General features: G+C 46.6%; 1 protein-coding gene across 2 annotated transcripts in view; it reads left to right on the top strand.

The window, feature by feature from the left end:
* The first annotated feature begins 1,930 nt into the window (after positions 1 to 1,930).
* LOC118083117 (two pore calcium channel protein 1) overlaps positions 1,931 to 13,894 on the top strand; it is a 38,961-nt gene continuing 26,997 nt past the window's right edge. The window contains exons 1-3 of one of the 2 annotated variants that reach the window (XM_035111212.2): positions 1,931 to 2,229; positions 10,894 to 10,979; positions 12,568 to 12,682. In XM_035111212.2, the coding sequence (XP_034967103.2) occupies positions 2,083 to 2,229; positions 10,894 to 10,979; positions 12,568 to 12,682 (348 nt within the window). In that variant the 5' untranslated portion in view covers positions 1,931 to 2,082. Of the gene's footprint in view, positions 2,230 to 10,893; positions 10,980 to 12,567; positions 12,683 to 13,894 lie in introns of those variants that run through there. The other variant, XM_035111213.2, reaches the window with a different exon arrangement.

Below are 13,894 nucleotides of genomic sequence, written 5' to 3'. Positions count from 1 at the left end.
TGAAAATAGCATATAGTTGGTACTTAACACAATGATTCATTCCTTTTGTACTTGGGGGTGCTTCACGCTTAGGCTGGAGGGGCTGCCAGGATGCTGGGACCTACCAGCATAAGTGATGGAACTGCCCAAGGTAAACTGGTTCAGGACAAAAGTATTTTCTGACATCTCATTGATAACTGGACAAGCAATTCATCCCTCCCCTTGTCTGGATCTTGGATTTGTTTGCAGATTTGGATCAAGACCAGGAAAACAACAACCAAGGAATTGATTTTGCATCTTTTGATAGCAGTCCAGGACACAATTGTAGGTTTTGGAAAAGCTTATCTTCTTTTTAAAATAAAAAATTGCAGTGGTCTTGATTTAGATCATGGAACCCTTTGTAATTATAGACCACAGGTCCTTTTCCTCCTGGTATGTTTTATTGTTGATTTAGTAAATCACTTAGCTGTATTCTATACCTCTTTATTGGCAATCGTGACAATTTACCTTTAAAAAACTATTTTTTCATTATTATTTTTCCTGAAGAAATGGGAGGGGAAACCTTACAACTCCCATCAGTCACAGCCAGGATGACCAATGGCTGGGGATGATGGGAATTGTAGTTCTGCAACATATTACGGGCCAAAGGTTCTCCACCCCAGGATTAAGCCAACCCCATTAAATGCTGCAACCCCGGTTTTGTCATTTCTGTTTCCAGTTGTTTTGTTGTTTTTAAATCTATATGTTATTCGTAAGTTGCGAAGAGACCCTTTGGGGTTAGTTGGTGGGAAAGTCAGGGTTTTAAACAAATTGTCCATTACTTATTTGAATCCTTAGCACTGCATTTCTTTTAGCTTTGTAGCACTTGTAGCTGTGACGGGGAGGGAAGGAACAGAGAAGTGTGGCTGCAATTATACACGTCATAAAAATGGAAATGTGCATATATTGTGGGATGCCAGAGTCTTGTGGCATCTTGAAAACGAATGGATTTATTGTGGCATTAAACTTCCATGGATTACAACCCTCTTCATCTAACGCATTTAGTGTTATCCCGATTTGTAGGTCAACATATCTTCTTCTTCTTGGGTGTTGCCAGAGAGAAATGAAATGCAGAAAAGTGCAGACCTTGATAATTGCATACTTAATATGGTGATTTACAAAACTGCTCTCCGTCTAATCTTCAAACGATAGCATTGAAACTCCTGATGTATTTAAAGTACATGGCTGCCAATCCACTACTAACAGGTAGGTAGCCGTGTTGGTCTGGATCGAAGTAAAATAAAAAAATTCCTTCAGTAGCACCTTAAAGACCAACTAAGTTTTTATTTTGGTATGAGCTTTCGTGTGCATGCACACGAAAGCTCATACCAAAATAAAAACTTAGTTGGTCTTTAAGGTGCTACTGAAGGAATTTTTTTATTTTAATCCACTACTAAGCTCACTCAGGCCAAGGTACACAAATGGTGGGAGACGGAGTCCAGCAACGCCATACCTCCCTGATAAGAGTGTCTGCCCTGCAAACAGAAGGTCGCCGGTTCAATCCCCCGCTGGCATCTCCAGGTGGGGTTGGGAGAGGCTCCTACCTGAAACCCTGGGGAGCGGCTGCCAGTCAGTGTAGACAACACTCAGCTAGACAGACCAATGGGCTGACTTGAGTACTAAGGCAGCTTCCTATGTGTTCCTTGAAAACAGGGACTTGCTTTCCAACAAGGATGTAGCGGGGTGGCGCAGCAAGGTTGGCCACCCCGTGCGTTTTCACCCACCTCGAGTTAAAAGTCCAGCGGATGGGGGCGCTTTTGAAATCCTATGACGCCCCTTTACAAACCCCAATAAACTCAGCCGGGCTTCCTTCCCGAGGCAACCCACAGGGCGGATCCAGATTCTCGCCAGCCTCCATTGCAGCGGGGGCGGGGAGGTGGAGGAACCCCCAAGTTTTGCTGCGCCACGGCGAGCGCGGAATCAAGCGCTTCGCGCAGCGCCTGCTCGCTCATCCAGCCGTCCATCCATCCATCCTTCTCCGGGGCTGGGAGTCGTTTCCGCTGCCCGGACGAGTCACGTGCAGCTGGGCATTAAAGCCTCCTTGGCGGCGCTACAGCTTCGGGGATGGAGTCTGCGGGCCGGAGTCGAGTCGGGATCCCGCAACCGCCGGGAGTGCAGGAGCAACCAGACTCCGCAGCCGCGCAGCCGCCGCGGAGCTTAGGCGCCGGAGCCGCGCCCGACGCCGCGATGGGAGACTCGGCGCAGGAGGAGGTGACCCGCCTAAGACTGGTTCTTGCGCGACCGTGTCGAGGGGAGGAGAGGGGGGGTCTCCGCTTGGAGGGGCTGCATCGTCCACGTTGCTCTGCTGCCTGCTGGTCCCCCCAGCAGGCCCAGCCCAAGCCTTTTCAACTCCCTCTCCCCCTTTCCCCCCTAGCTGCTTTGCTACTGCAAATGTTTCCGCGGGCCCCCCACTTTTTAAAAAACGAGAGATCACTTTGCAGCGCGCCTGCTTGCACCAAACACTAGCTGCTCTAGCAAGTGGTTGTTTTTCTTGGGGTGTCCCGTGAGTTAGGGGGAAGAGCTGCCCACTTCTGCAGCTGTGCCTCTGGACAGCGGTTGTGTGGCATCTTCAGCAACTTTTCCTTCAGCTCCATGGCGCACAAAGCTTCTTCTCCTGGGTAAAGGGGCGTTTGGGTGGGCAGGAATGCACGCGGGGAAACTTAAAAGGTTGGCAGAGACTGTTTGCTCTGCTGGCCTGGCTGCTGCTTCTCGGCCAATGTGCCGAGAGCCTTTTTAAAAAAGCTGAGCCAGGCGTTTTCGTAGCATTCCTTGGCAAAGGCGAGATCCTTATACAGGCGGAGACTCAGCAGCTGCTGCCTGGGGTGGAACAATTCAAGGGGTACCTGCGGTATCCTGCAAGCAAATGTGTGTCTTGCTGGGATGGCTGGTGCCTTGTAGACACCCATGGAGAGTCCAGCCCAGAAGACTCAATGAGGCCTATTGCGGGCAATCTGGCCTCTGCTTTTTCCATCACAGTCCAGTTTAGGATGGCAGTTGTTTCAGAGGCTGTGTACATATTATGGGCTGGAAACGCAGTTAGGTTGTTCTTTTTCTCAATTTGGATCAAAACTGGGTCTTTTAAATGGGGCGGGAATGCAAAAGTTCATAAGAAACAACCGGACAGATTTGGATTGAGGCTAATGTCGTGCATACACCACTTCCCAAATTAGAGTATGGATGCAGAGTAAATGGGCTTGTGCGCACAGCCATGGTAGCTTCATTATAGAGAGTCAGACCATTGGCCCATTTGTTCATCCAGCTCAATATTGTCTGCACTGGCGGGGGGTGGGGGTGGGGCTGCTATCTAGGGTTTTGCATGGGGAAACATTCTCAGCTCTAGCTGGAAATGTCTGGAACTTTTACCTGCAAAACTGCCACTGAGCCACAGCCATTCCCAACAGCTAATGGAAAGACTTGGTTCACAAAGGCAATATCTTCTCACATTATTTAATGGTGATCAACACATTCGATTTTTTTCTCCCTTGTTTTGCTTGACATACTTGGGCTGTGCCCAAGTTCTGCTCGAAAGAGGAAACTGTATGAATGTAGATCAACTAGACTGGCTTCTTGGTCATAGAATCGTAGAATCATAGAGTTGGAAGAGACCACAAGGGTCATCCAGTCCAACCCCCTGCCAAGCAGGAAACACCATCAAAGCATTCTTGACATATGCCTGTCAAGCCTCTGCTTAAAGACCTCCAAAGAAGGAGACTCCACCACACTCCTTGGTAGCAAATTCCACTGCCAAACAGCTCTTACTGTCAGGAAGTTCTTCCTAATGTTTAGGTGGAATCTTCTTTCTTGTAGTTTGAATCCATTGCTCCGTGTCCGCTTCTATGGGGCAGCAGAAAACAACCTTTCTCCCTCCTCTATATGACATCCTTTTATATATTTGAACATGGCTATCATATCACCCCTTAACCTTCTCTTCTCCAGGCTAAACATACCCAGCTCCCTAAGCCGTTCCTCATAAGGCATCGTTTCCAGGCCTTTGACCATTTTGGTTGCCCTCTTCTGGACACGTTCTAGCTTGTCAGTATCCTTCTTGAACTGTGGTGCCCAGAACTGGACACAGTACTCCAGGTGAAGTCCGACCAGAGCAGAATACAGTGGTACTATTACTTCCCTTGATCTAGAGATGCTATACTCCTATTGATGCAGCCCAGAATTGCATTGGCTTTTTTAGCTGCTGCATCACACTGTTGACTCATGTCAAGTTTGTGGTCTACCAGGACTCCTAGATCCTTTTCACTTGTACTGCTCTCAAGCCGGGTGTCTCCCATCCTTTATTTGTGCCTTTCAATTTTTTTGCCCAAGTGTAGTACTTTACATTATTTCTCCTTGTTAAAATTCATCTTGTTTGCTTTGGCCCAGTTGTCTAATCTGTTAAGGTCATTTTGAAGTGTGATCCTGTCCTCTGGGGTATTAGCCACCGCTCCCAATTTGGTGTCATCTGCAAACTTGCTCAGGATGCTCATATCCTTACTGTTATCAAAATGAACAGAAGAGCAGCCCTGGCTGTAGTCAGCCAGACGCCCATGGGAAACCTGAAAGCAAGAACTGAACACAGGAGCATCGCCCCTCCTGCAGTTTCCAGCAACAGGAATCCGTAGGATGAATACTCTCACACAGAAGAGGACTCTGGAAAAGCAGTTTCTCCTGTGACTTGAGCTGTCCCTCCTGGTGGATAAAGCAACATGGTTTTCCGCAAACCCTTGCAAGGCGAGCCTACGTGGGGCTTCCCTTACCAGGTTTCAAAGCTGCACCCGATCCTTAATAAAATCTTAGGTGGAAGCTGTAATTTCAGCCCAGGCAGGATCATGCCAGCTTGTGCAAGGGGATGGAGCAGCTCCCTCCACTATGGAGAAAGGCTGTAGCCCGTGCAGCTTGTCAGTTTAGAGCAGATGCACCAGGTTGCGCCCAAGCTTGTGGGGGCCATCGTGCTTGTGTGACTTCAAGCACACAATGATGTCCCTGCGTGTTGGGAAGAATCTGAGAGGCTAGCTTTAAAGAAGGATTAGACAGATTCATGGAGCAGAAGCCTCTCAGGGGCTACTTCCATGGTATGTGTGTGTGGGGGGGGAGATTCCCACAGTGGTGTTGCATGTCTGAGGTGCTTGTAGCACCTCTGCAATACAGCATTAGGAAGAAAGGATCAGGGACGCGGGTGGCGGGTGTGGTCTAAACCACTGAGCCTCTTGGGCTTGCCAATCGGAAGGTCGGCGGTTCGAATCCCTGTGACGGGGTGAGCTCCCGTTGCTCTATCCCAGCTCCTGCCAACCTAGCAGTTCGAAAGCACGTCAAAGTGCAAGTAGATAAATAGGTACCGCTGTGGCAGGAAGGTAAAAGGCATTTCTGTGCGCTCTGGTTTCTGTCACAGTTTTCCGTTGCGCCAGAAGCAGTTAAGTCATGCTGGCCACATCACCCGGAAAGCTGTCTGTGGCCTGAAAGTGAGATGAGCGCCACAACACCTTTGACTGGACTTAACCATCCGGGGTCCTTTACCTTTACCTTTTACCCTTTTTTAAAGGAAGATAAGGAACTGCCTTATATGGAGTCAGACCATATAAGAACTCTCTACACTGACTGTCCACAAGTCTCTATGGTTCCTGGCAGTGGTCTGTCACAGACCTTCCTGAAGATGCTGGAGATCAAACCTGGGGTGTTTTGCATGCAAAACAGATGCTCTACTATTCAGCTATGGCTCTTCTCCAAGGAACTTTTCACAAGAGGCCCCAGAAGGGCAGTGCAACTGCTGGGATGGTCCCAGAGTCCTGCCCACTTGTCCTTTGCAAACTTCAGAGGGTGGCTGGGGCATCTGGGTGTTGCACGTTGTGTCAGAGGCATGACACACCTGTGCGGAGGATACCACCAGCTCCAAGTTTAGGAGAAAGGATGAGGTTCATTATTCCTGCCAGAGGGGAGCAGTCCTTGCAATGATGAATGTTGCAGTTGGGGGGGGGGCTTCATGGCTTGGCTTTAAAGGAGGGTTTTAAAAAATTATCTGTGCAAGAATGGGCAGCTTTGTAACCTAAGTAGGGACACTGTGGGACTTGTTTTAGTTCAGCCTGCCAGCATTCAGGGTCACATTGGGACATACGAAATGTCACTTTTGTTGCAACAATGCTGAAGTCTCTATCCAACTCGACTGTGGCTTGTCTCAGAACGAGTATTTTGGTATTTTGGAGTGCTTGGCCTTCACAATGTTGCATGCCCAGAGCAACCTCATTGTCCGGCTTGACATGTAGCCAAAGCTCTTCTCTGTGGAAGTTGTGCTCAAATTATTAGCATCATTGCCTAAGGAAAAGGGGAGACCAGTGAGAGAGATGCGGAGGAAGCAGATTGTCGTCTGGTACAGTCGTACCTTGGTTCTCTTTTTAAAAAAAACAATTTATTAAATTTTCCAATTACAAATCAATTATATCATATCAATTATTTCAAATTATACAAATACATATCAATTAAACCAAATATGCCAAATCATAAAAATTTTTGACTTCCCATGCTTCAAAATCTGGGGATTCTGAGTAACGATACTCACTGCCATCCTAGTCCATTATAGTCCTGATCTTTTCCCAACAATTCTTCTAGTTGTTATCTTCCTCTTTTGTCGCAGCTTTTGAGATAGACATCAAACGAGATTTAACTAGTCGTACCTTGGTTCTCAAACTTAATCCGCTCCAGAAGTTCGTTCCAAAACCAAAGTGTTCCCAAACCAAGGTGTAAAAAGGTAAAGGGACCCCTGACCATTAGGTCCAGTCGTGACCAACTCTGGGGTTGCGGCGCTCATCTCGCATTATTAGCCGAGGGAGCTGGCGTACAGCTTCCAGGTCATGTGGCCAGCATGACAAAGCCGCTTCTGGTGAACCAGAGCAGCGCACGGAAACGCCGTTTACCTTCCCACTGTAGCGGTACCTATTTATCTACTTGCACTTTGAGGTGCTTTCGAACTGCTAGGCTGGCAGGAGCAGGGACCAAGCAACGGGAGCTCACTCCGTCGCAGGGATTCGAACCGCCAACCTTCTAATCAGCAAGCCCTAGGCTCTGTGGTTTAACCCATAGAAATTAATGCAACATGGATTAATCTATTCCAAACTTTTGAAAACAACCCTTAAAACAGCAATTTAACATGAATTTTACTATCCCAACAAGACCATTGATCCATGAAATGAAAGCAATAAACAATGTACTGCAGTCACACAATCAGTCAGTAGCTGAACTGGGTTCCACACAGTCACAAAAACAAAAGAGCCCCCAAAACGCAAAATAAATAGCAAAAACGGAGAGACCTCAGCATAACACTCAAAACGGAAGTGTGGCACTCAAGCCGGAACCGTAACACTCAAAATGGAGCACGTTCGGCTTCTGAAAAACGTTTGCAAACCGGAACACTCACTTCCGGGTTTGCAGTGTTTGGGTTCCAAGTTGTTTGAGTACCAAGGCATTTGAGAACCAAGGTACCACTATATTATGGAAAGCAAAAGGACTCCTCTCCTTGGCAGTTGCCCATCTTCTTTTAAAGTGTACAACGTCCTGGATTCCTTTTAAGGTGTGCAACGTACTGGATTCCCCCTGCCCCCTTTGATCTCAGTCAGAAGAGCCGTAATCAAGTAATCTGTTATGCTTGGAGCAAGCTGTTTCTTGTGAGACGACGACTACTTAAAAGTTTTAAACAGTTAACCATTGCATTTTAATAGCCCAACAGTCCACTTGAACTAAACCTTTGACAGCTTTCTGAATGGCATAGCTCTTGTTGACAGATGGACCTACATACTGCCACTCGATGTCTTACTCTGCGACCTCTGAACCTGGGAAGCATGTGACCTGTGGTCTGCAGGCCGTGATCTGAGTGATGTGGCAAACAATGTGTGCGCGCACACATTGTGGACTACTAAAAGAGCTGGAGCTCTTTTCTCTTGTCCTATAGCCCTGCAGCCAGACCCTGCGTATACTGGCTTGCAAATTAGTCTTTAGCGAGGCGGTGGGAGTATTGAGCATGTTAGCGAAACCCTTTCTATGCACTGTTGTATAAGGACATACGGTGATGATGGAGAATGGGCAGGACTATCTAACCTCCATGTTTAACTATGATCTGTGCCGGATTTATGTATAAGCTAAACAAGCTATAGCTTACGGCCCCACTCTCTTGGGGGGCCCCAAAAAAAATTAAAGGAAAAAAAAACCTGGAGGTACATTTCCAAAATATAAGATTTTTAAAAATGGCTTTAGATACCTATTAGGTACATAAATTACCATATAGCATATATTCAACACAAAAAAAAAACAATTTGTTGTTGGCAAAGGACAGCCGAACATATAAAGGGCCCCATTACCTTCGGTAGCTTAGGGCTAAATCCAGCCCTGACTATGATGCTGCAGTAAGGTGGAGAAGAGGTAAAGGAGCTGTAGGGCAGAGGTGGGGGGACTCGAGGGCTGCATTTCCTAACAGGGAACTTTCTGGGGTCCGCACAACAGTAGCAGGCAAGGCCAGGCCCAAATGTAGGCAGAGCAAAGGATGAGACTCTTAACTTTTTACAATTGGCTACATTCCAGCCACGTGAAAGCTAAAGGTTTCTGTTCCACATAGAACACGCGCGTGCATCTCTCTTTGAAAATACTCCATGCAGGCAAGCAGGAGGCGTTAACCCTGGTTGAAGAAAACAGGCAGACATAAGCAGTGGCGTAGCAAGGGGGGGCGATGGGGGTGGGTCGCCCTGAGTGCCACCCTGGAGGGGGGTGACACTCGACGCCCCCCACTGGGGAACATTTTTTTTCCTGTTGCATGAGATTTTTCAACTGTTCTTATATGTTCTTTCAATGCTGATTTCATATCTGAAGTCGGTTTTGTTCTGTAAGCTCTAGTTTTTTGCAATTCATGTTTTTCACTTTTCACCAGAGCCAGAGCTGTGGGGGGGGGGCAAAAAAAAAAACCACACCGGGTACCACCTGGGCTTGCTACGCCTCTGGACATAAGTGGCTGGTCAGAGGTGGGCCTGCGAAGGTGCCATGCTAGCTTCCCAGAAGGTGGGATGCTGTTGCTTACTAAGGAATGGTGAGTTTAGCACAGCACTAACACCTTGGCAGGAACACCAGATCAGTTCTGCTGGTAAGAACATAAGGAGAGCCTGCTGGATCAGGCCAGTGGCCCATCTAATCCAGCATCTTGTTCCCACATTGGACGACCAGATGCCCCAGTGGGTAACCCCCAGGCAGGCCCCAAGCACAAGAGAGCTCTCCCCATTTTTCGAAACTGACATTCAGGAGCATGGCTGCCCCTGATAGTGGAAGCAAAGCATAGCCATAATGACTAGTGGCCACTTATAACTTTGCTTATGGGTAGGAGAGAATCTATTAATTGCCATTTATTCCTCCAGATGCTCACGTGTGTGGGATAAACAGAGGTTCAAAATCCCATCCTTGGCAGCGAAATTAAAGGCATAGGATTTAGGCTGCCAAACCTTGTTTTGAGCAAGTCCATCTATGAAGTCATCTGGCTTCCCCCTTCTTAACCCGCTTAACAATGATTCGGGCAGCAGCTTGTGAATTAAGTTTTAAAATAAGATTTGCTTGCTTTAGGGTCATGCATTGGTTCACAGCAATGGCAGCAGTAAAACCTACCAGTAAGCAGGGAAAATATTTATACAGTGGTACCTCGACTTACAAATGCCTCGACTTCTGAAGGTTTCGACTTCCGAAGTCCACTAACCCGGAAGTATTTTCGCAGTGTGCATGGTCTGCACATGTGCAAAATGGACGCTTTGACTTACGAAGTTTTCGACTTACGAAGAGCGCCATGGAACGGATCACCTTCGTAAGCTGAGGTACCACTGTATATTGACGTTATAACCAGCTTCAGGAATTGTACCTAAAGCTGGAGCAAGGGGAGGCATGTTTGCATCCAACACTGGTCAAAGGAAGAGAGAAAGAGGAACAGGAAGTACTGTGTGCGCCTTCCTTTCCAGAAGAGGAGGGGAAATGACATCACACAGAGCCCTCTCTACCAATTGTATTTCTATGGTCTGAGTATCTCCTTATCAGCAGTGCAGCTCTGTGAATGTAGCCCCTTCTCATTCTAACTAGCAAGGATATGTATTTGTTTGGCTGCTAATCTCCCACAGCCTTTTCTTCTATTTACACTGTGCTGACCTCCCTACCAGATCATGCCTCCCAGTAAGCAGCTGCGGGAAGCTACAATAGCGCCAAGCAGTGGTGGAGGAAGGGGGGGTGCTGTGGGTGCGGGCCATCCCGGGTGTCATCACTGGGTGTGTGTGTGACAAAATGACAAAAAATGAGTTTTAAAAAATGGGCTCACGAAACTTTTTTAGTTCAGTCAACAAACGCAACGAAACACGGCTGGCACTGAGCGCCACACCGCGGGGGCCAGCACTTACTGCGGGGCCTGCAGTGTGCCCGAGCCATGCATCTCTCCTGGGAGTGACATGGTGGCTTGGGTGCCTGCAGGCTCCGCGCTGCCTGAGATGGCAGCATGGGGCTTGCGTCTACCCATTGCCTCTCCCTCACTACCCATTGCCTCTCCCTACAGCTGAGGGGGAGGCAGCGGAGAGGCTCCATGCAGCGCCCCAGCCCCCATGGGCTGCTCCCCCCCCAGCTGCAGGTTGCGCACACCACAACCGGCACCCGAGCAGCTAGCTACGCCGCTGGTGCCAAGCCACTTCTGCAGGCAAAAGTGGTTGCGTATGGATAAGAGATTAGGGAGAATCCTGGAGAGCACATTTAGCTTGCAGGCTGACTCACCCCAGCTGCAGGGCCTTAGAAGCACTGAATGGGGTTGGGGTAAGACAGCAGTGAAAACCCAGGTCTGAGTGTAGAGCAGTCAAAATGCAGCCGTGTTGAAAATGTATTCGCTCTTTACAGCAGAGTCTTCTCCTGGCAGCAGCGTATGTGTATGATGCCCAGTACAACAGGAACATCCCCTTTGATACCTCTCCACGGGCAGTCAGGTAAGTGCATGGTTTGGGGTCATGCCAAACACTCTGATGCATACTGCAAAAAATGTGTACGGTTGCTGAAATGTGAGAGCGCCTTGGCTTCATTAATTTTTCAGGCTGGGTGTGTGTGTGTTGTGGTTAATATTAAACCTTGCGCAGTAGCGTAGGTAGCCAAGGATGGTCTGCACCGGATGGGTGGGGCAGTCTCTAGGGCGGCAAAGGAGTCTTAAATGTGGCGCAGTGGCTGCTATGCAAGGGTTGGGAATCTGGGCAGCTTGTGGGCGGCACGTCAGTTCCTTGGCTTTTCGGGTGGTGCAAGAGGGCAGAGCCACTTCCTGTCCCGAAATCGGTGGTTGCCCTAAAAAAGCAGGTCTCATGGTGGTACAAGCTACGTGGTATGAAGATGAGGCCTATGGTGCTGTGGTTGTCTCAAAAAGTGTACTTTGGGGGTTCTGGCACAAATGTGGCTAATATGGCTTGATGCTGTTTTTGAGCAAGGTTGATACTGAAGATTCGTCGTCTTGTTGGTTTTCTCCAGAATGAGGCTATATGATTCCTCTAGCAGCCTTGTTCCCAGCCCTGCTCAAGAATTTTCAGAAACAAGCAAAAGTACCGTGTTGAAATTGGTCAGATAAAAAATCAGCGTACTTTTGAAAGGCTAGGCCCGTCATCCCGGTTCAAAAAGGCATTCGATTGTATAGAAGAGAAGGCTCCTTGAGCTCGGCAACCATCATGCAAAATTTGGATGCAGTATCTTATGTGTTGTCTAGTTGCATAGCAAGCAGACAGATAACTTCCTTCATTTCTCCAATAGATTTTATTAAAGTTTGAAAAAAGATATCAAAGGTGGGTGTCAGATACCCAAGAAATGAATCTAAATCAAAACACAATCTCAAAAGAGGAAAAGAAAAAAGGGGGAAGAAAGAAAAAGGGGGGTGGAGAGAAAAGAGTATAACTTCTGATTCTTCGTCTGTCAGCTATATATAGAAAATTATTCAAAACATCCACTCCAGGATAATACCCAATAATTCCAAATTCTATAAACCAATATTTTCTTCAATCCTCAAATCCAGATATCACAAGTTCGTTTTCTTTTTCACACGCAAAGTCTATAAAGAGTTTCCAATCTTTAGTAAATATCAACAATGATAATTACTTTCTAAAATATAGCAGAAAATACCCAGCATTTCTCAGGAATGCTGAGTAATAATAATAATAATAATAATAATAATAATAATAATAATACTGAGATTTATAAATGGGTAGTATAATGTGTTGGTTTCTAGGGCTGCGCTTTACCTTTTGCCAGCAACTTTTGATCCTTGTATGTTTTTAAGCCCCACCTTGTTTTCATTGACTGCAGGTTTTGTCCAGTCGTTTGAAATATTGCGTTTTGATGCGGTAACCTGCCCTGGGACCCTCGGGGCGAGGGGCTTAGAAATAAATGAATAATAAGATCTTAGAGGGAGGTCTTGGTGGTTTAGAGCAGGCTTTAAATATTCTCCCTGTTGTTGCCGCCACAACAACAACTGCGCTTGCTGGAGCTAGAGACCATTTCCCTACCGAGCTTCTCAGTTGATTCTCCGACTTCTCTTCCCAGACTTTACTATCTGTATAACCACTGGACTATGCAAGCAGCTACCTACTTCTTTATATTTGTAGACCTCGCCCTTGCGCTGTTTGAGGAGCCAGCTGTGTACCTTCTGCCTTTCTTGGTAAGCTTTCAGGCAAATTGGGATGGCCAATCATTACATCCTGATGTTGGAGGCTCCATAAAGTGTGTGTGTGTGTGTGTGTGTGTGTGTGTGTGTTAATCTAGAATGATTAACTTTGACACAATTCTGCATATAAGAAACTTTACTCTCTTTGGGCACTGCATTAAGAAATACTTTTTTTATGCGTCCTGAAACTTCTGACAATTCAGCTTTACTGATTGCCCATGAGTTTTAGTGTTAAGAGAGAGGAAGGAGAACTTTTTCCACTTTCTCCATTCCATGCCCAATTTTATAAACGTCTTATCATGTAACCTCTTACTCCCCTTTTCCCCACCAGGGTTTCCCAAACTTGGGTCTCCAGTGGTGGTTTTTTTTGACTACAACTCCCATCATCCCTAGCTAGCAAGACCAGTGGACAGGGATGATGGGAGTTGTAGTCCTAAAACAGCTGGAGACCCAAGTTTGGGAAACCCTGCTCTAAACTAAAAAAGTCCTAAAGGAGTTGCTCCACCCCCTTGGATCATTTGGGTGGCTCTTTTCAAAACCCTTTTTTTTCCCACTGTCCTAGGCAAGCCCTCTACCATTTGAGTTAATCCCTCCTGCCTGGAAACCGTCTGCAAAATATGCAGGGCAAAATATCCAGACTTCTGCACTGGGTTAATTAATTCTCAAAATACATCACCACGCATGTGAACTTTAATAGCTTCCCACCTAATTAAAATGTCCTGCTTTTGCATCGAAGTCTGCATATATTCTGTTACCTATGGGAGCTTATAAAAGGCCAACAGTGTGAAAAGAATGCAGCACTTGATCTGCATAATTCCATATTAATTTGTATTAACATGATTTATTTTAGGAAAGAATCTTGCTCAAGTTTTATTTAAGGAACAAGGTGACAGAATCTTGCCAAATGGGAATTGTGTTAATTCTGTCCTCTGACCTGCTTCCATATGTACAGCCTCTGTTCTCCCAGACAACGGAATCTCAAAGCAAATTACCAAAATGTACATTCAAAAAAAACAACCTAAAATACACTATCTATCTATCAATAAACTACACACACACACACAACAGATACAGCTCCACCCCACTAAAAGTTAAGCAGATGAATAGGATCCAAAGGCCTGGGTGAAAAAAAGAAAAAGAATATTTTATTATGATTATTCCAAACATGTATTCAGTTTATTAGTTGCTGTTTTCCTGCCACAGCAA

This window comes from Zootoca vivipara, chromosome 3 (assembly GCF_963506605.1).
Source record: "Zootoca vivipara chromosome 3, rZooViv1.1, whole genome shotgun sequence".
NCBI lineage: Eukaryota > Metazoa > Chordata > Lepidosauria > Squamata > Lacertidae > Zootoca > Zootoca vivipara.
Note: the sequence above shows the minus strand (reverse complement) of the source record. Positions and strands in the feature narration are given on the sequence as shown.